The sequence below is a fragment of the Lonchura striata genome, chromosome 5 (assembly GCF_050655825.1).
Source record: "Lonchura striata isolate lonStrDom1 chromosome 5, ASM5065582v1, whole genome shotgun sequence".
In the NCBI taxonomy this organism is placed as follows: Eukaryota; Metazoa; Chordata; class Aves; order Passeriformes; family Estrildidae; genus Lonchura; species Lonchura striata.
The window spans coordinates 41,247,984-41,268,117 of NC_140707.1; the positions used below are offsets into that span (position 1 = coordinate 41,247,984).

General features: G+C 42.6%; 2 protein-coding genes across 3 annotated transcripts; one reads left to right on the forward strand and one right to left on the reverse strand.

The window, feature by feature from the left end:
* The first annotated feature begins 52 nt into the window (after positions 1-52).
* Positions 53-4,394, forward strand: LOC110473995 (galectin-related protein A). 2 transcript variants are annotated; one of them, XM_077784099.2, is made up of 5 exons: positions 53-233; positions 2,024-2,112; positions 2,872-3,046; positions 3,399-3,582; positions 4,125-4,394. In XM_077784099.2, exons 1-4 carry the CDS (start codon positions 210-212, stop codon positions 3,540-3,542), a joined length of 432 nt encoding a protein of 143 aa, XP_077640225.1. In that variant the 5' UTR covers positions 53-209; the 3' UTR covers positions 3,543-3,582; positions 4,125-4,394. The 2 variants fall into 2 exon arrangements, with proteins under 2 accessions (XP_077640225.1, XP_085438219.1); XM_085582093.1 differs by lacking the exon at positions 4,125-4,394 and having other exon boundaries at positions 86-185; positions 3,399-3,693.
* Positions 3,700-19,003, reverse strand: PLEK2 (pleckstrin 2). Its single transcript, XM_021537032.3, has 9 exons — positions 15,747-19,003; positions 13,002-13,166; positions 11,883-12,064; positions 11,065-11,156; positions 10,546-10,733; positions 9,931-10,032; positions 8,516-8,599; positions 6,968-7,046; positions 3,700-5,799 (listed from the first exon to the last, which is right to left on the reverse strand). The coding sequence occupies exons 1-9, from the start codon at positions 15,792-15,794 to the stop codon at positions 5,672-5,674; spliced, it is 1,068 nt and encodes a 355-aa protein (XP_021392707.2). The 5' UTR covers positions 15,795-19,003; the 3' UTR covers positions 3,700-5,671.
* Positions 19,004-20,134: the final 1,131 nt, after the last annotated feature.

Genomic DNA, 20,134 nt, shown 5'->3' on the forward strand with positions numbered 1-20,134 from the left:
GGCCCCTGCCCTCCCCGCAAGCACCAGGGCAGAGGGAGTGACTCAGCGGCTGGGCCGGGTGGTGTCCAGACAGTGTTTGGCGGAGATAAGACCCCCCTCAACATCCTCCCTTTATTCCGGGCTTTTTGTTTGCTTTTGTCCTGACACGCAAAACAAAAACTCCTCCGGGGACTGCAGCGGCCGAGGCAAGTGTAAGAGGGAGAGCGGTGATGACAGAGGAGAGGTGTGCCAAAGTAAGTGACCGAGTCAGTCCCCAGGGCTCCTGATGGAAAATACGGGATGGGAGCTGTGCCATATGCATATGGTGGGACCCACCCATAAACTCTGCAAGAAGTTTGCGGGAGTTTCTACCATTACTTTCATCTTCCCGAGTATTTCTCACCTGTATGTTAACTAGGTGTCCACAGATAAGTGGTGTGTGGGCAGTCACACCTTCAAATTTTCTCCAGCCACCCTGGATGAACTGTAACTCTTGAGACAATGTGGTCACCATTTGTTTTATTCAGTTCTGATATCCTGTGCCTTTAGTGATGATACTTATTATGGTGCACCTCTGCACAATTTCTCAATGTGAATTTTCAATTTGGGGTAGTATTTTGTATCTTGTCTCTAGGCAAGGAAGAAGGTTTAGTGGGACATGAGACCTCAGTGAGCATGAACTTCATTTATCCCGAGATCTTTTATGCTTATTACCTGTTTTCTAATTGCTTTATCCAGTTTAAAGTATCTTCCTACAGTCAGATTCTTTACCTGACAAGCAGTTTCCCTATGTAAGACATATCAAGTGCTTGATGCATTTCTTTTGTTACAAAGTTTAAAACATCCTTGCTGGAGTCAGTCACCTGTAGAACTCCTGCAAGAGTTAATTTACATCATTAGCAATTAGTAGTACCACTGTCATTTTTGAAGGTAAATTTTAAAATTATTCTTCCAAGATTGACCTTGTTAGGAATTAGAGGTTTATTAATATATCTGTGAAGCTCTAAAGGTAGCTGGATGTGAATAGCCAAGTGCGAAAATAAATTGTATAAGGTCCTCTTAGCAGAAGACACAATTAGTATAATAAAATTAGGAAATGAGGTACAAAAAAACCATTTTTTATCTTGAATTTGTGTGCATATATTGTGCAGGTCTTCTAGCAAAACTGTCTGAATTTTTACCTTGGAACACTGGAATGATAAAGCTCTTTTTATCTCAAACAGGGTCTGTTGTGCATTGCCTTGGAATATTATCAGTGTTACGCAAGTTGCTAGTAACATTTAGTGGTTTATAGCAGCTTCTTTCTAAGTGAATCTGCATGGGGAGTGATTACATGCTGCACTGTAGTATTCTGACATTTACATTTTAAATCCATTTCTGAAAATGAAGCCTCAGAACATCCCTATCAATTGTTTCCAAGGTCTCTATAATATTTCCATGTCAGCTATGGCCTGTATTAATTCCTCCAATGACCATCAAAGCTGTTAGAGAATTGCTTAGAAAAAGCAAATGTAGCTCAGATCTTTGGTTACAGCTTGCAACTACGGGTCTCTGTGAACAGGACAAAAGCAAGGCGTCATTTTTTGCCTCTGAAAAAGTGTGACTTTTCAAAGTCACTGTCACAAGAGGACTGGGATTACCCGTGAGGATGTGGTCAGCATGCAGTGGCAGGGCAGCATCTATGCTGCTTTTACAGTGGAGGACAGAGGCTGCCTGGCCTGCTGTAAGGCCTGATGGTGCCAAGTTAGCCCACCAAATTCTGGTAGCAAATTTGAGGTGGCAGGACAGAGTAGTTTCAAGCAGAGGCTGCACCATACATCATGCTGCCACAAGCTTCTCACCTGCTGCAACCAGAGCAATTGGAGTGCTCTTACCAGATTTTTTGTGTCATCAGAGTGTAAGAACTACTCTGAGCTGGAAACACGCTGAAGTTTTTTTGTACATACAAAAATAAACCCAAGTCATATCAGGTGATCAAAGCAGCCGTTAAACCTGGTTTACCCACAGCATGACCCACTGAAGCCATTTTCACTGTTCCCTGCAGGTGGAGCAGTATGTTGGTGAAATTAAAGGTGGCCTGAGACCAACCATGAAACTCACAGTCATAGGCATGGTACATTCCAAACCCAAGAGGTAGGTGAAGGGACTGCTGGGGGTTTCACCCTGTTTTACATGCTCCTACCTTTCTTCTAAATCAGACATTTTTCTTGGAGGTATGTGCTCTTGAAGGAAGTAAAATAAATTAACAATTTATGGCCTTACTTAATTTTCCTGCACTCAGACTAAGATTATAAGGTCAGGAAGGAGTTAATTGTTTAGCCTTTCTGACTGCCCTGACAAGATTTTCTACTCCTTGCCCTTATCTACTGTGAACTGGAGGGAACAAAAAAGTGGCATTTCTCCTTCAGGAAAAGGTGCAATTCTCAACCTGAATCTTGGTTGTCTGTGGGGGGTTGGAATCAACACCATTTAAAAACCAGTTTTGGCACAGGAGCTGGAGGTTCTTTGCTGGTTTTTATCTGGATAGCAGCAACTATGCTCATCATTGCACCTTTTTTGCATCTACAGCTATCAGCTCCACTGCTTCCACTAGTGAAGGGTATGCCGAGGTTTCTTTTAGGACACAAACGAGTACATGTTGAAGGGTTTGATTTCAGTCAAGACAGAGGGAAAGCAACATCAGAAATCATTAACATTCTACTGGATACTGGGGCAGGAAACAAAGACCAGCTGGGTCTCATCTGTTTCTCCAGCTTCTGAGCCTGTAGAAGCCCTGTGTTTCAGTCTGACACGAAACCAACAGCTATCTCTAGTCTCTATAAGCATCTGCCACGTTCACCATGTCCTTTCGCATTTCTGAAAGTTCCAGTCATTTAATAGATCTTTTTTCAGCTTTTCAGTGACTCTGCTCTGTGATCCAGTGGATGCCAACAAAGATGTCGGGCTGTTATTTACAGTTAACTTCAGTGAGAAATCCATCACCCGAAATGCACGAATTGCTGGGAAATGGGGAAGAGAAGAGAAGACTATTCCCTACTTTCCATTTACTGCAGGTGACACTTTCAAGGTAATTTTTCAGGTACTATGAATAGGGTAGAGAAAAGGAGGGGAGAAAAGCTGAAGGCTGTGTATATGACCACAAACAGCCAGCCACTGACATTGCCAGGTTAACTAGTCTAGTGTGGCACAGACAGCAGCAGTTCAAGCCCTGATGGGAAAGAGGCATCTCTTTCTCTAATCACAGCGAGTACCCAGTGGAGATTTGCAGTACCATCTCAGAAGAGGGTAGGTTATTTATTAGGGGCATTTCAGAAGAACTGTTAGACTTTGTGCTTCACTATCCTCGTAATATTTAGTTCTAAGTCCATGCTGTTGAAATCAGCCCCGCTGCTAATCTTCTCTGTCCTTTTCCACTGCAGATGGAGCTCTTATGTGAACACCAGCAAATACGAGTCTTGCTTGATGGACGGCAGCTCTGTGACTTCACTCACCGCATTCAGCCTCTGAGCTTGGTGAAAGCTTTGCGGATCTCAGGGGATGTCAAGCTTACCAAAGTGGCTTGAAAAAAGGATACCAGGATATCACCAGAGGACTGAGGAAAACGTACTGTCTCTTGTCTCAGACATGTTTTGTCTTTTTCCTCTGGCTGATTCTGAAGAGTGGGAACTGTATCTTTTTAATTCACTGATGTGTTTGAGATACACACTTTTATTCACCCCCCCCCCCCCATAAACACTCACAGCAATTGCAGACCTATGGCTGGTCTGGATACATCTCAAAGCCTTTGCTGAGATACACTTCTGGCCTCCCAAACGGCAAGATTTATGATGTTATGCAGTATCTCACATCCTTTTGGCTCCTTACACCCTCAGGCATACCAGGTGGCAGAGCTCAGCCCTCTGTGGTGGGTGGCTGTTGTTAGTCTTGTGACTAGAACTGGGCATTATGCAGGTGGTGGGTCTGAGAAATGAGAAGCAGGAGATTTTCTTATAAATGAATAAGGGAGTCTGATAGGCCCCAGCAAGGCTCACATTATCAGGAGAGAACTGCTTTTTCTGGAAGCTCTGCTCAGTCAGCACAAAAGCATCTTTGCCTCCCAGCAGAGAGCAATAAATGCCTTACCTGCCTTACCCTGTCTCTTCCAGGCAGTTTTTCCGGAATTGAAAGGTTTTGACAGCTGTGGATTTCACAGTCTTCTCTGGACCAGCCCTAGGAAATGGTATCTGCAGCTGAAACTGCACTGCCCATTCTTGTTCTTGCATATAATTAAAACTGCACCTTTGCTGGCAAACTTCTTTACAAGCTCTCTTAAATATTTGAATGCATGTAAGTGTTATGCTGTTATTTCGTTGCTCTACCTTCTGAGGAAAATCCTAAATCCATGGCTATTTTAATAAATAAGCAAGTATCATGTTCTGCCTTTGGTGTTGAAAGGACTTCAGTACACAACTCAAAGAACAAAACATCTATACAGAAATGAATCTGTGGATAGAGGGTTATCAAATTCCTCTATGACTTCAGGGAAGATATAGAGCATGCTGCCTTTTTAAAGGCTCTGCAGAATCTGGCTGTCAGATACAGGTACTCAGATAAAACAAGACATTTTATGAAAATAGTGTATCCAGCAGGCTGATTGGGTATTTGAAGAATTTCCTACATTCCATTTTACTCTCTGGTGTCTCAGTTTATATATAAATCTAAAATTATAGTGTACTAAACCCTTGTTTTTCATATATTCAAACTGCCCTCTGAGAAAAATCACATCTCTAAATAGCACAGGATATTGAAATCCACTATTTTTTTATTGAATTATATCAAATACAAGTTTAGTAGACAAATAATGGAAAACAATAATGACTTGAGATAGAAAAAGCAATAGTGAGGACTGCTACTGTAGTTCTCTGTCCAAATGGTGCTCCAACATAAATGGACTTATGGTAATTATCAGAAGGAAAAGTCTTGCTTTTATGGCTGAGGAATTTCTTCCAACATATTCAATACCAGAAATTGTCTGGAACTTCCACTGTTTTGATTTGATACTCAGGATCCTGTTCTGATGTGGGACATTACCAGCATAAGAGTAATCTATATGGGTGAGGAGCAAGATCCTTTGTTCTTTTCCAGTCTAACAGAGAAGTAAATAGTAGAGCAGATGGATGGACAGACAGACCCCTTGTTTGTTTTGCAATGCTTATTATCCTGGCAGCTGGGTTGTGGCTTAGCACAAGATTCATGTGGTACACCAAGAAAGGCAGCCTCAGACACCAGCACCTTTCATGATTTATACATTTCAGTCTTAACTAGCTAAGTTTATGAGCCCCTTTATAAAGGGGAAAGGAACAAGACAATTCTGCTTTAAGATAAAGCACAACATGGATCTGTCAGACATAGACTAAATACTTGTATAAAAGATCCTTTTCTTCCATCTTGGAATATCTCATAGTTTCTTAGTAAAGCCCCATTTGTCTGTATCCACCTGGTTTTGTCCCTTGGTTAGATGGTAAATTCAAGGAGGGGGGAATTATTCTGGATCTACTTGATTTGGTCTGCATGGTCTGCCAGGAACTGGTAGGTGCTATGGTGATTCAAATAATGAACATTGACTATCAAAGGAAAAACAACACTCCCAGGCAATGAGAGAAAGAAGTTGGTCATAAATGTAGTTTGTCATTTGGCACAGAGTTCGCATCACTCATGTCAGCGGTTTGATTGCCTCAATCCACTGCACTCTCTCTGCCTTGGAGCTGGCCTGGATGTAATAATGAATGTCATTTTTGGTAATGATTTTGAAAAGGTTGCCTTGCACATTGCCCTTCACTCCTGCAGAGAAAAAAAACCCGACAGATCAGGAGAGTGCACAGAGAAAATCTTTCTAGCAGATGTGAAGCTTCATAGGGAAGAATTTGAATTTTGTGAATGAGGGAATTAAATCTTTCTTTTTTATTATGGAGAAGACATCTAGAACTTTTGTGTCTGATTTCCCTCTTCAAAACCTCTGGAAGTGTTCAAGGCCAGGTTGGATAGGGCTTTGAGCAAACAGATTAAGTGGAAGTTGACCCTGTCTGTGGCAGGGGGATGGAAACTAAATGATATTTGGGGTCTCTTCTAACCCAAATATTTGTTGATTCTACAATTCTATGAAAATATAGTATAGACATTCTTGATGTAGATTGTATGAACTACTGTGCACTCTACCATATAGCTAAAATGTTCTCTGTTTAGATGGAGACTAATACTTGAGTTATACAGTGGAATAATGATCCCGTACTATTTTGCACAATAGATTAGGTTTTCTCCTGCCCATAGCTAGGTTCCTCTTAGCAAGGAGCTCTATTATTCATCATGTGCCCCTGCCCCCAGAAGAAAGCTTTTTCAGACCTTCTCTTTAGAAAGATGTTCTGTGTTTGATATCTACGCATTGTGCTTACTGTCATAAAATAAATTGCTTTAATAGCAGAAACACTTACCTATGAGGCTGAAGCTCTAGACAAATGCCTGAGCTAAGCCTATGCTCCAGCAGAACTGTTTTTTATTGCTGTCTTTATGTCTCCCTGCATTTGGGTTCTAGCAGGTCAGAAAGGAAAAGGTAATAGCATAAGTTGAGAGGACAAGGAAATGGATGGCATCAGAGGATGCCTCAAGACTTGGAGGTATACAACACCCCAAAAGAAAGTGTTCTCTCTTTGTCTGTTAACTCTGGAATATTAATCAGTCTTAGGACTGTCTCAGAGGTCATATGACCAAGAAAAGCCCATATAAAGAGAACTCCCAAGACATGTAGAAATAGCACTAAAAAAAACAGTCCCCTTTGGTGTGGACTGCCTGGCAGTACAGGGATTTGTAACATGCCTCTTCCCTTGCTTGCAAAGGGAAATGGAAAGTCAGCCCACTTGTGCATACAAGCAGGCATATCTACAAACTCGTACACAAAGACTGTATTGCTAAGGCATACACATAAATGTATGAAAGTTTACGGACTTGTGCTCACCTGCTGGGACTCCGTTGTCCTCCAGAGCTGAGACAAGACAGCCACGAAGAGAGAATCCACCTACTGGCTTGTTATCTTCCTGCAAAGAAAAAGGGAACAGGGCATAGCTGGAAAATATCATCATTTCCCAGAGCACATGTGTTACTTTTATGAAGTTGGAGACATAATGCCAGTTTTTCCAGGCATGAGATATCTATGTCACAAAAGAAATAAATTAGAACATGTAGTTAAAGGCATGAATATATTTTTTCAGTCCCAGATGTTTCTCTGATGTAGCTGGGCATGGTGTAGATCAGTTAAAAGCACGAGGGTAGGCAATCACACTTCAAACGTATGTGTGGTTTTATCAATAACAACATACTGAATTATATATATTTCTGTAAGTATTTAGCTTGCTGCTTTTCATTGAGACTGTATGACAAAAATCTGGCTCTTTTCCCAAGGTGGCTGGCACTCTTGTTTCTTGTCTTCAGGTTCCGCAGTTTCAGCTTATAGCCTTACAAGGATAATTTGCAATGAAAAAAGAAACACGATGGAACAGGAAACAAAAAATGAACTGTCTCCATAAGCTCTAAGTATGTTGTTCCTATTCTCTTTAAAAGTCACATCAAGCATTTCTATATATGTTCTTTTTGCAATCCTGTTTGGCTTTGTGGTACCCTAAGTATCTGAGCTGCTCACATTGATTATTATGTTCATGAACATAAATTCTACTTTTGATGAGAAAGTTTAAAACTGAGTAGTAGAAATTCCTATAAATACTTTGGCATTAAGAAGACCCTATTCAATACTGGGAAAAGGATGTTAAAAATCCCAGTAACAGTATGATCCTCAAATGGTGGGATTTCAGCCCAGAAAGGTCACAGCCTGGGAAAAAAACCCTGCAGGACCCAGACTGCGAGAGTACAGCAAGGGACCAATCCCAAGAAGACTGCTACTGCTTGGCTAAGGAAAAGGACTCTCACTGGGAAAAAGGACAGAAGAGGCAGGGATACAAAATCCTACAAAGACAACTAAGGTCAGAAAGGTCTAATTCCTAAAAAAGGATAGAGAAGCCCAGAGTGACAGGAACATTTACAGCATAACTGTATCTTCACTATAATGTTTATGTTTCTAAAAGGATTTCTGGGGATGGTTATTGTAAATGCAGGCAAACCCAATGGGAAGAAATTACGATGTCTGACTCAATTCAGAAGGCTGAATTATTTCTTTACTATAACTATGCTAAAATACATTAATATGCTATATAAAAGGAGAATACTAAAACTACATACTACTTTCTCTGACTCAAACCCTCCCACAACTTGTGACCCTCTCGCTGTAGTCCAGACACAGGTGGATCTGATTTGCCATCAGGCTCAAACAATCCTTACCAGAATCCAATCAAGCAATCACTCCAGGTAAACAATTCTCCAAACACATTCCACATAGGAAAAAGAAGGAGCAGAAATATAAATTGTTTTCTCTTTCTCTCTGTGTACCTCTATGAATAATCCCGAGAGGGAGAGAATTGTTCTTGCCACAGATGGTAACTTTCAACTCACGTACCTTGGTGGGATCATAGTAGTGCAAAAAAGCAGGATCAGCTCTCAAAACAAATTTTCTCACCTTCCAGTTTTTCCTCTTGTGACCCTGAAAAATGGAAGAATTAAAATTGCTACCTCCTGAAATGACCATTTACCAACAGGCTGTAGGGGAGACATAAATAAGTACCAAAAAAAGAGGTTCTGGACCCAACAGAGAAAAGTAATTCCTAACATCTTGTTAATTCCCATGATCTTCTTCTTATCTTTCTTCTTCCATACATTGACAATTCCTTCATCTCTTCCTTCCCTGTGCAGAGAACTAAGAAAGCATAGTGACAGGAAAAATGGTTATATCCCTCATTCCTGCTTTTCATTTCAGATTAAATGTGAGTTTCAGATTAAAACCCCATGCTGTGTGTGCTCCAAAGGGCTTCTGTCAGGTCCTATGGCAACTCTTTACCCTTTCACTGCAGCCCTCTCACTGCTGCCAGGCCTATGCCAGGCTCTGGGAGCATTCCTCTCCTGGAGGTTTGGTGCTGGGCTCAGGGCCAGCCCGGGGCTGGGGCTCTGGGGCTGTCCCTGGCTGCCACTGCCCATGGGCAGAAGCTCCTGGGCAGCTCTCGTGTCCTGTGCTGACACTGCCAGCCTGTGGAGATCCTGCAATGCCATGCCAACCCTCATGGCACTCTGGCAGCTGGAAGAGGGAGGGTTGGGAAGCATCTGATGATCCAGTTTGCACAACACTAAGGTTGGGACTCTTACACTTCAGAGTAAGGGTGTGGCCATGCACTGCAGGTAGGATTCCATTTGCAGGTGGCTATGTTAGGCTTTGAAAGAGTGATTGACCCTTATCTTGTTCATAGCAAGCTTTGGAAACTACATATTGCAGACCAAGGATCAGATCTTGGAAACAGTTATTGCCAACAGGTACTTGTGCCCAAAAAAAATAAGTTTCACTACCACCAAAGCACCCATGAGTACACAATGACTGCTCACAGGTAAATGTCCACTTCATACAAAGGTCAAGATACTCAGCTTTGAAATTTATCTGTGGCCAGCAACACATCCTCACTGTTCACACTACCTGGATAGGATAGGTTAAACCAAAGGAAGGTGGCTCTGTGTGAAAATAGATGTGACACCTCTGGTAGGATTTGGAGTTTGTGTGGTACTTCTGCTTTTGATGCTGTTTTGTACCTTTCAGTATATTCTCAATATGTACAGAATATCCAATTAATCCTGTCTGAGCAAATTCCATAGTTCACTTCTTTAAAACTGGATACTTTTAACTGCAATGCCTCATATACTCTCAGGCAAGTTAGTTCTGCTAGGCACATCTGTCCAGCCATCACTGTATAAGTCACATTTACTCTCTAAGAAACCCTAAGAGCTGTACTTTTACTTGTCTCCCAGGGCAGGTTCCAAGACTATGCTTACCTGTTTCACTAAGAATCCTTGCTTCACAATTGTGCCACTTAATTCAGAGATGTTAAAATTAACCTCTTCCTTGGAACTAGTATTTTTCTTACTGCTCTCAGCCTGCAAATAGGGAAAAGACATTTTTAATCTAAACAGACATTTAAGTACAAAATTCTGCTTTTTCCCCCCATTTTATTTTCCTTAGCTGTTTTTAGCTTATATTTCCTGAGTAAATTCTACTCCACAGCTCTGCTGCTCAGCCTTGTAGGACCAAGACTCACAGGCAACAAATTACAGCTGGAAATCTGTACATGCTGGGTATAAGTGCTATGGCCTTGAGCTGTAGCACAACTACAGCACTGCCTCCAATACGTGCAGACACAGCACTGCACTCCAGGACACACCTCTTTTCATGCCTAATTATGTAATTTGTAGATCCCTCCATATCCATGTAGCTATTTGGCTCCAGCAAAAGTGCTAGTGTTAGTACTACTAAAAGACTAGAGTTGCTCTTCTGCATTTACTTTCTCAGGCTGCACATTTGCTTTGGTTGCATGCTGTGCACCTGTACCCCAAACCAAGTGTGTGAAGAGGGCCAGAGGAGGTGCCTGTGTGGGCAGCTGCATCACTCACAAACATGTAGAGTGCGGTGGAGTCGTCGAGAAACTTCTCCGAGAGGTCACTGGAGCGCGTGGCCTCGGTGCTGCGGACTCCCACGGGCCTGATGAAGTTCTCATCCATCAGCATGGATGCCAAGGTGACGGCCTCGAATCGCGACACAGCAAAGCCGTTGGAGATGAGCCAGTCCACCAGGGCGGAACCTGCAGGAAGAAAGGCAGCTCTCATACCAAGACAGTGTGCTCTTCTGAGGGAAGGCAGACGGTCTCCTGCCACACAGGTTTTCACTTGCAGAAACATTTTGGCACCATCCCAAAGATTGTCAGAGAAGTGCAAAGTTGACCAGAAGTCTGAGGTCCTAAGTGTGCTTCCATACATACAGAGAGTAAGAAAGAAAGGTGTTGGAGAGCTTGGCTGCAATGCCAGGTTCCACTGGGCCAGAGTTTATCTCACTATTAAGGCAGTACAGTAGCTCCCTTGTCCCTGCAATGTGGCATATCAGATGTGAGGTGGCTCTTTGCCTGCCAGATGTACCTGTGAAGGTCTCTTTATATCTGTTGCCTTGATCCAAATTGCGGGTCAGCTTAATTCCAGTGCTGCTGTCATACATTCTCTCCACTATATTGCTGCAAATGAGAACACAGTACAACATCAGCAGATGAGAGACACTAGCAGAAACAGCTGTATACTTTTGTCAGTGCCAGGGATGATTACCCACATAAGGATGGGAAGTATTCTAGGTACTCCCCCAGAAACACAGTCCTAACTACATTCCAGGAAAACTATTTTCCCAATAGCAGCACTAAACAAGATGCCTCACGAAGTATCTTTCAATTCAGAGCACTGCAAACTGATTTACAGTCAGCCCAATTTACCTGTTAACACAAATCAAATTTATGTAATTCTTTTGTTTCATACTCAGTCTCCATTTCCTCTTATATAAGATGATGCACCCTAAAAATCTTAGTCCGGATTCTAGATATCAGCTTTGAAAACTCAGCAACAGGGCACAAAGCCACTACCCAGTGCTTCTCTGATGTTACATCTTTATAGGTAAGACATCTTCCCTGTGAGAGCATTTGCACCTGACTAGGGGAGGTATTCAAGCCAGCAGTGAGGTGCCTGTGCAGAACCCACATACTCCCAAAAGATGATGGTCAGGAAAAAATGCATTCCCTGGCTAAAGTATGTGCAAACCTAGGACAGGGAAGCCAGTTCAGAGGTCTGGCCACAGAGGAGCAAATCTGTGCAGAAAGGAGCTTCCCTTGACCCTCCCCATCCATCAACCGCCTGCTTATCCAGGCACTTTGCAAACTACAGCAACAACAGAAGAACAGATCATATACACTTACTGGAGGCTGATATTTTCTAGCAGTTTGAAAGAATTCTTCATTCTGTGAAGTTCTTGTACCTGTACTGGATGACCAGCATGAATAGCTCCAGTGATGTCCAAAGCCCAAGAGTCACGTTCCTCCCTGGAGCAACATTCAAGGAAATAGTCTGTATTGGTTTTTGTCTTTAGTTTGATGAGTAGCTGTGGAGAAAGGACAAAGCAATAACATCATTTAGTTATTTCGCTCATCTTGCATTTTGCTTTTTTTAGCAGTGGCCCAAGTGATACAAATAAGTCTGAAAGTGCATCCCACCCAAGCAGTTCAGAGCAATTCTTGTTCAGAAGGATGGTGGGCACAAATCTGGGTTGATTTTGGTGAGGATTTTTTGTTTGTTTTTGTTTGTTTTTGTTTGTTTGTTGTTTGTAGGGTTTTGTTTTGTTTTGTTTTTCTGGTGTGTGTGTGTGGGGGGGGGGAGGTTGGCTCTTCTATCCTCCTCAAATCCCTGGGGTTTCAGTTATAAACGTGGTTTACATGCATGGAGAGCTCCTGGTACTTAGAAGAGAGCAGACCACACAGATACTCCCCACAGAAGAAATCTGCATTGCTGCTACCCATAGGAGAGCAGAAAAACACAGGAAGAACATTTTCTTCCAGAGTCCTCTTGCTGAAAACTTTCTACAGCAGCAATATCCCATTGGTGAAGGAAAAATGATTCTGGTCTGGCTGTCTGGGAGCACCCCATGGATATCCAGGCTTTAAGACAACTACCACAGGTGATATTTCCCTTTTCCCCCACCCTCCTCAGGTTCTATTGGGTTGTTCATGTCCTCTCTCCACACACTGTTGGGCTGATGCACTTATATTTTTTTCTCTTCACTGTGTGGTACAGGAGTAGTGGTTGGGATTGTATTTTTTGTTAATAGCTGACATACATTTGGGCACAGGGAAGAGACACAAGGAGGGATTCAGTGTTTGTCCTGGTTATACTGCTAGAGGCAGCTTGCTTTTGGCTGGGCCTAATTCTGGAAGCACCCTAGTGGTATGGATGCAGTAATCAAAGAAGCCAGGAGGAGAGGAAAAGATAGGAAGAAGTTAGAAAATGAGTGACAGAGAAGAGATACATTTTTGCAGTCATACCGGTCTGTTCTCATATTCCAGGCATGGACAAGTAATAGTGCAGCCATCCAAAAGGATCCTGCCCTTTGGAGAAGGCTCCTTCTTTCCTCCTTCAATTTTGTAATACAGCAGCTTATCCTGAAGCAGGACAAACCATCTCACTTTCCAGTTACGAACGACATGTCCCTGAAGGGGAAGAAATCCACACAGCTGATTGTAACACAAGCATTGAGAAATGACCATATTTTCTTATTGGCTTCTTGTATGAAAAGAAGCACAAGTCATCATGAGTCCTGTTCTCCCTGAAATACACATTTTAAGTAACAAAATAGCAAAGCTCCATTACTATAAAATCACAGAGAAATATAAAAGTGCTGTGCTCTTTCTTCAGCCTGGAGAACTTTGCTGGCACAAATTGTTTCTTGTAAAAGCTCACATGAACTATCCCAAAGTGCTGATGTAGGTGCACACCTGTCCGCTGACAGCACAGGCAGAAACAGGGCTAAATCCAAAATGTGTGAGGGCTCTTGGCAGCCATCTCCTCCTCTCTGGTGACCCTGGGTGGTGTTTCTTTCATTTTGATGTGCCTCTAGGTGCCAAGTGGTTTTGCAAGCAGTTTGCTGGGTGAATTGTCTTTTCCTTACGTCCCTCACTTACTGTTAATGAGAAGTTCATTTCAATCCCACCTGCCTCTAATCTGCTGGGCTAAAACATTCCCTGTGCTACTGTTTCCTGTAAAGGAAATATGTTTTTGATGACAAAAGACCGAATGAAGGCTGCTGTTGAATGCCTCATGGATTATATAATACAGACAAATCCTCCTAATTTTCCTCTGTAAACAGCCCCCAGCTCTCTTCAGTCTGGTTAAAGGACAGCAAAGCCAGTGAGGGCTGGCACTGGCAGGCTTAGTCCTGTCTGATGGTGTCTGGTCCAGCTTTGCTGTGCAAGAAGCTGACTTGTGTTTCTACAGGGGATGGAGCGTTACAGCCAGCAGGCAAAGCAGGGGGTAAAAGGAAGCTCTGACACCTGGGAGAGAGTGGGCATGGCTTGGAGAAAGAAACATGTAAGGTCCAGTTGTGGCACGAATCAAAGCTCATTAGTTCTCCATAAATAAAGGGGAAACCCAGCAATCTCCAAGTAAAGGTGGAGTAATGAATCTTTTAAATCCAGAGCACTGTAGATCCACTTTTTTCTAGTCCATACTAAATACAATTTATTTATCTCATGTTTGTTCTTTCCTTCCCTTTGTGTTCCTCATGTTTTTTTCCCTTGTTCTAAAGTTACTTGGCCATTTTTCCTGTATGTTCTTTGCTATGGCTTTATTCTTTCCTTCTAGAAAATGTTCTCTTTTCTCAGGAGATTGCCTTACCTTTTTTTATCTTTACCTAATTTCACACATTCATTTTGTATATATAATGCATTACAGTACATAATTTTTCCATTATTCTTCCATAATTCTCCCATCCCATCCCATCCCATCCCATCCCATCCCATCCCATCCCATCCCATCCCATCCCATCCCATCCCATCCCATCCCATCCCATCCCATCCCATCCCATCCCATCCCATCCCATCCCATCCCATCCCATCCCATCCCATCTCATCCCATCCCATCCCATCCCCCTTTTTTCTCTGTGGATCCCTGGTTCCCTTGACCCTCAGTTTCCTCTAGTCATCCTCTTTGTGCTCTCCTTCCTGCCAAGCTGTGTATTTGGGTGATGTTGTACAGACTGGCGGTCACAGCTTTGTGTGCTGCCAATAACCTATTCCTCTCACACACTTGGTGCCCATTTGAATTCAGTAGTCACTTAAGAGCCAAAAAGTAGAGCTGTAGCCCAGAGAAGAGACTGGGAGTGGGGACTGCTCTGCCCTTGCTGCAGAAAGGAAGGAGAATAGCCCCTTTTCCACACAAAACTCCATATGGCCAGTGTCTGGCCCGCCAATTGGCTGGGAGCCCTGCCAGGAAAACTCCTGACCAGGATTACCTTCATGTTAGCACCAGAAACACTGCCACGTACTGCACAAAAGCATTTCCCTAGGCGTGGCAAAGCTTTGAACAAACCTCTGAATCACATTTTTTTCTATGAAATCAAGGGCCATATTAATCATTGAGACAGGTTCTTGGTACTAAAAGCAGTTTATGCCCCTTGCTAAATTGCCTCCTTGTGTTCCAGCAATGATTGATTTGGTCCTATAGGGAGAAGTATTGGGAAGGTTGAAATCTTTTCACCACATTTTGGCTAGAATTTTCTAACAGCACTGCTTGCAGAGATTGGAAAAAATAAGTTATTTCAAAAGCATTTTTAAGTTTGCATTGCTTTGATCCCCTTCAAAAAGAATAATCTTTTTTCCATTCTCTCATGTGAAATGGGAAACTCTGCACAGACATGTCACAGAAGGCACAAGCTATCTTACCGACCCCAAAATCCTCCTGTCTCTCCATCCTCCCGTGGTGGCCCCCCTGCCGCCGTGGGTTGCTCCCTGCAGAGGTGCGTGCGGGGTGCAGGCGGATTGGCTTTCTAACACCCGAGTAATCCCGATGGCTCATTCACCTTCCTCTGCAGGAATGCCAGCCCAGGGAAGCTTGCGGGTGGGTAGCGGGCAGCTGCAGCTGGTGCAGCTCCCCGGGGAGCACCTGCACCTGGAGCAGCTCCTTTCGCAGGAGCAGGAGGAGCCGCTCCGACCCAGCGCCCCGCGGGCTCCCTGGCCGGCAGCTCGGCTCGCTGCCCTGCTCGGGAGCCGCTCCAGGGGAAGCACAGCACTCACCCGTTTGACGAGGAAGCCCTCCTTCAGCACTCCAGCTTCTTCCTCCATCGTGGCCGGCAGGGAATAGAGCAGAGGACCCGCCGAGAATTGCCTGAGCCCTGGCAGCCTGTCCCTCTGCACATGATTTGTTTAAGAAAGCTGATTTTTCCTTGCTCCCCTCCTCCGACGTGACGCATTCTGCCTCCCCTGTTTTTTTTACCTCCCTCCCTACCTGTGAGACATTAGTTAAACAGCGAGCTGGCTCTGATGTATTACCTGCCCTCGGGGAAGTAAAACAAAGGGATGTCTAAAAAGGATCTTGAAAGAATTTCACAGAATTTAGTAAAGCATAAAACCACTACCAAGCGAGCTGGCCAATAAAAGCAGCTAGAAAATGACAAATCAGTTATTACATGAGAGAGGGAAGCAGAATCTTAAAACCACATTGCTCAAAACTTCAGACTAAACAACTACCACTTAAAATTTCTCATCTAACAAACCCATCTCTCAGGAATTCTACAGATCAGCATAAATTGTGAGTGTAACATATAGGATATTATGATTACAAGACTTTTACAAATCTTACAGTAACTTTTCACTAATCTTTTTTTTCCCCAAAGAAGCTCCAAAGCACCTAAGAATCCACTCTACTTTCAGTGACCATTTGGTATATAAACCAAGATTCTCAACCTAATATCCTAAATCTCTACATAAGTAGGCTTTTAGTAAAGCAGCCTGATCCTTGAACACTGCAGTGACCTCTTGTACCTCCTGAATGCCTTGAAACAGAGTGCCTTTTGTGTCTGAATACAATCTTAGATGTTTATTTTATTTTTGAAGACTTTAACCACCACGACAAATCTGTTTAATATGAAGTAATATTTCAGAGAGTGTTGCTGTTCAGAAATAAAAGCCTTTGCTGTACTGTCAGCATTCCACAACTCTCACTAAAATGAAGGTGATATATATGGGCAGAGCTATGAGCTGTGATAAGAAATACAAGGTAGAGTAGAGCAAATAAACAAAAGCACTCGTTGCTATGTGGAGTCCAGAGGTCAGTAAGACAAAGTGACTCCAATATCAAGGGGCACACTTTCATGCACCAAGGAAAAGGAACAAACAATTTCTTTATACATTTTTATATCTTTTGGCTAGGGATAGCAAGACATTGAAGAATTGAAACCAATATTGTGCTGGAGATAAGCCAAAGAAGAATCCTGCAGAGGCCATGAGACTACAGTGGGTGACTAAACACTGCTGGAAGTTAGAAAAGTTGATTCTGTATAAAGAGAAAACATGCTGGCTGAGATTTCAAAAGCAGAAGTTACCTATGTAGTTCCTACTGTACACCTTTTGCCTCTTGGGAAAAGGCAGGCAGCTACCAGGCAACAGGCTCAGTAAGTCATAGCCCAGTATGTTTGTTCCTCAGTCCACCTAAAGTAAGTACAGCAACAGAACACTTGGAAAAGTACTTTTTGCTGCTGGTATGTAATATTTTCAGAGTTATCAATGGAAATTTTTGTAATTAAAAAAAAATATAATTATGGCATTAAATAAAGCAGAAATTAACCAAATTTTTTTGTTAATTGAAAAAATAACCATTGAATAACAAGAATTTCACAATTTGAAAAAATTGCCATCTCTATATATATATATACACACATATATATTTGTAGGTAAAAGCTGTATTCAGAAGCAGAATCTTTGAAAAAAAAAAAAACCCTGATAAAGCCAGCAGGAAAAAAAATCAGCTCACCATGTTTGGTACATCAGAATTACACTGGAGGGAAAAAAAAAAGAAAACTCGAGTCCAGGTTCACAAGAGAGATTACTGCTGCATGCATTTCACGGACATGCACTCTTTATATAACCAGCTTCAGGAATACAGTGTTCCACCGTTTGGTATTTGAGGTTTGACTTCACATTGTTCAGCTTGTTACTGCAGGCAATTTATTCAAGGTGCTATTTCATGCTAGGGAGGACAGGTAGAAGCTTGCAGGGGGCTCTTGCTCAGACAGTGATCTCAGAATTGCTCCATAAGCAGTCCTCACTGAAGATCTGACAAGCTCCTTTTCTCCAGCATGCAGACCACCCACAACCCTGCAGACAGATCTTGGCAAAATTACCTTAAGCAACAAAGAATTCTTTTGTCAAACTGCCGGTGAAAGGCGAAGCAAACCTTGCTTCAGCTGGTCATTAAATAACAGGTTTTGTATCAACTACTTCTTATATAGAGCCTTCACTTCCTTCAGTACTTTGACTCATAGTATTTCTTCAATACTTTGGATATTTATGACAGACACACCCCTTTCTCCCTGTCTCATTCTGTAGTTAATCAAATTTGAAAAACAGCCCCTGTATTGCTCCCTGAGGCTGAGTAAACACGGATCTTTCAGGGTCAGGTAGTATAAAATGAGTCAGTAGATCTGAGCTGTCCTATTCATGCATGGGCGGGGAATGCAAGTTCTGGCATTGAACTCTTCCGGTGGAAAAGGACATGCTTTGATCTGTATAAACCTAGGGAGCCTGACACCAAATCTTCTGTGGGCCTTAAAACTCTCTGAAGAGAAGAGTACCCATTTCCTCCGATCCATTTGAGAGTGCTTTCCACAACAGTGTAGTATTATAACAAAAAACAGAACAGTTGAGTACTTGACATTTTCTTGCCTTCAAAGTGACTCCCAAATTCTTTATATGCTGTAGAATTTGGAATGGGATGGACAGAAAGAGCTGCCTTCAAGACCACAGGATGCTACTCAGGGATACAGGGGAGGGAGGAGCAGCCTCCACAGCTCTGAGTGCAGTCTGTGCTGTTGCAGCTGGCAGACCCTGCTGGTACCTCCCACTCAGTCCTTCAAGAAGTCTCACACAGCTCATTCAGGGAACCTGCCCAAAGGAAAACCCCATCCCATGCTCTGCCATGGTCAGCGTGTATCATGATGTCATACACAGCACTGGGGCATTACAGACACCAGGGTTTTCAAAGCAGCTTCTTAGGACTTTGCCATCCAGGGCAGCACTCCCAAATTAGTACCTATAGTGGATTAGGGATGAATAAAGCATGATGATAATTTCTAGATAGAAGTGAAAGACAACAAGCATTCAATAGTATTGACATAACAGCAATTTAAAAATTAACTGCAGAAAGGTGGAAGTATTTGGAAACAGTTGTTTCACTGTCTACACTCAAAAATCAAAGTGCAGATTCTGCTATGAAGAACAACACATCAGCTCCACTGCATCTAAAGAAAAAACCTGTAGGCCAAAATTAGAGACAAAACAGCAAGGATTTTCACTGTATTAAAAACCAGACAAACCACAACAGCAGGGCACCCCTCTTTTAGAAAACAGTTTTCCCTCATTAGAAAAAGGATACTGGTCTGTGTGCTATCACACTCTGTGCCTGACCTGAGCCAGTATACCCTTGTTTGGATTTGGATTTTTTTAAGTAAAACTGTTTCCAAGCTGTCAATCTTAGAAAATCAGTTTGGGGTAGGAAAGTCAAACTGAGATCCTTACAGTGAACACATCAGGCCGAGCCCTCTCCACAGGTATTCCTGCCCCCTTCCCTTCCACTGACTATGTTAAGTGTAAGTGGAGATGTTGGTCTTGTTATTAGTTGTGCAAACAGCACAGTAGCTAATGAACAGCAGGAATGTGCTGCCCAGATTTAGAAACTCTGTTAACAGAGACATTCACAAAACCCCCTTACTTCATAAGCAAAGGCAGTTTTACAAATGGAAAAGAGCCAGGCTGAGACACAAGGCATCAGCTCAGCACTCCTAAAGATCTTTAAGTAGCGGAGTACAGCAAGTCCCCAGTACTCCCTCACTAACAGACCTCCAAAACATGCATCTTATACCTCCTCCTTCCCATTTCTACAATGCATGAGAAGGATACATCACATTGTCTTGTGTGCTTTATTTGTTCTTGCTTGAAATAGGCTTAAGAGAACAAACCCAGGGAGAGCCTGGGTTTTTTTCTGCAGGATGACAAATGATTGGAATGTATTTATCTGAACCTGCTTTGCTATCATCCTCACCATCTTCCTAATTTTTTTCAGGCACCCAGAACCAACTCAGACTTTTACCCACCAGCACAATCCACCTCTGATTAGAAATGTTCTGGCAGCTACTGCAGAAATTTAACAAACTTCTAAATTACTGACAGAAACAATGCTCACTGATTAACATACCAAAACAGCTCTCACAGATTACACTAATTTTAATCCCTTCAGGACAGAGTTATTATGGCATGGAGACCACATGGTGGCAGAGTTTTAAGATACTTTGTTCTTTACTCCAAGTACCCACCTATTGTGTTTAACAGAAGTCAAATCACTATTTTAGTGAATGGGCACAGCTGGTGAAAAGACAATTTGAGAAAACTATTAAAAACATGTTTTTCTT

Bases quoted from the DNA above. Each gene is read 5' to 3' on its own strand.
- PLEK2 (XM_021537032.3), bottom strand. From the start codon at position 15,794: ATGGAGGAAGAAGCTGGAGTGCTGAAGGAGGGCTTCCTCGTCAAACGG. The intron at 10,734-11,064 runs GTACATCTGGCA...TTCTTCCTGCAG, and splicing joins ATATAAAGAGACCTTCACAG to GTTCCGCCCTGGTGGACTGG. The intron at 10,033-10,545 runs GTGAGTGATGCA...CCCTATTTGCAG, and splicing joins CCACCGCACTCTACATGTTT to GCTGAGAGCAGTAAGAAAAA.
- LOC110473995 (XM_077784099.2), top strand. From the start codon at position 210: ATGACAGAGGAGAGGTGTGCCAAA. The intron at 234-2,023 runs GTAAGTGACCGA...TGTTCCCTGCAG, and splicing joins CAGAGGAGAGGTGTGCCAAA to GTGGAGCAGTATGTTGGTGA. The intron at 2,113-2,871 runs GTAGGTGAAGGG...ATCTTTTTTCAG, and splicing joins GTACATTCCAAACCCAAGAG to CTTTTCAGTGACTCTGCTCT.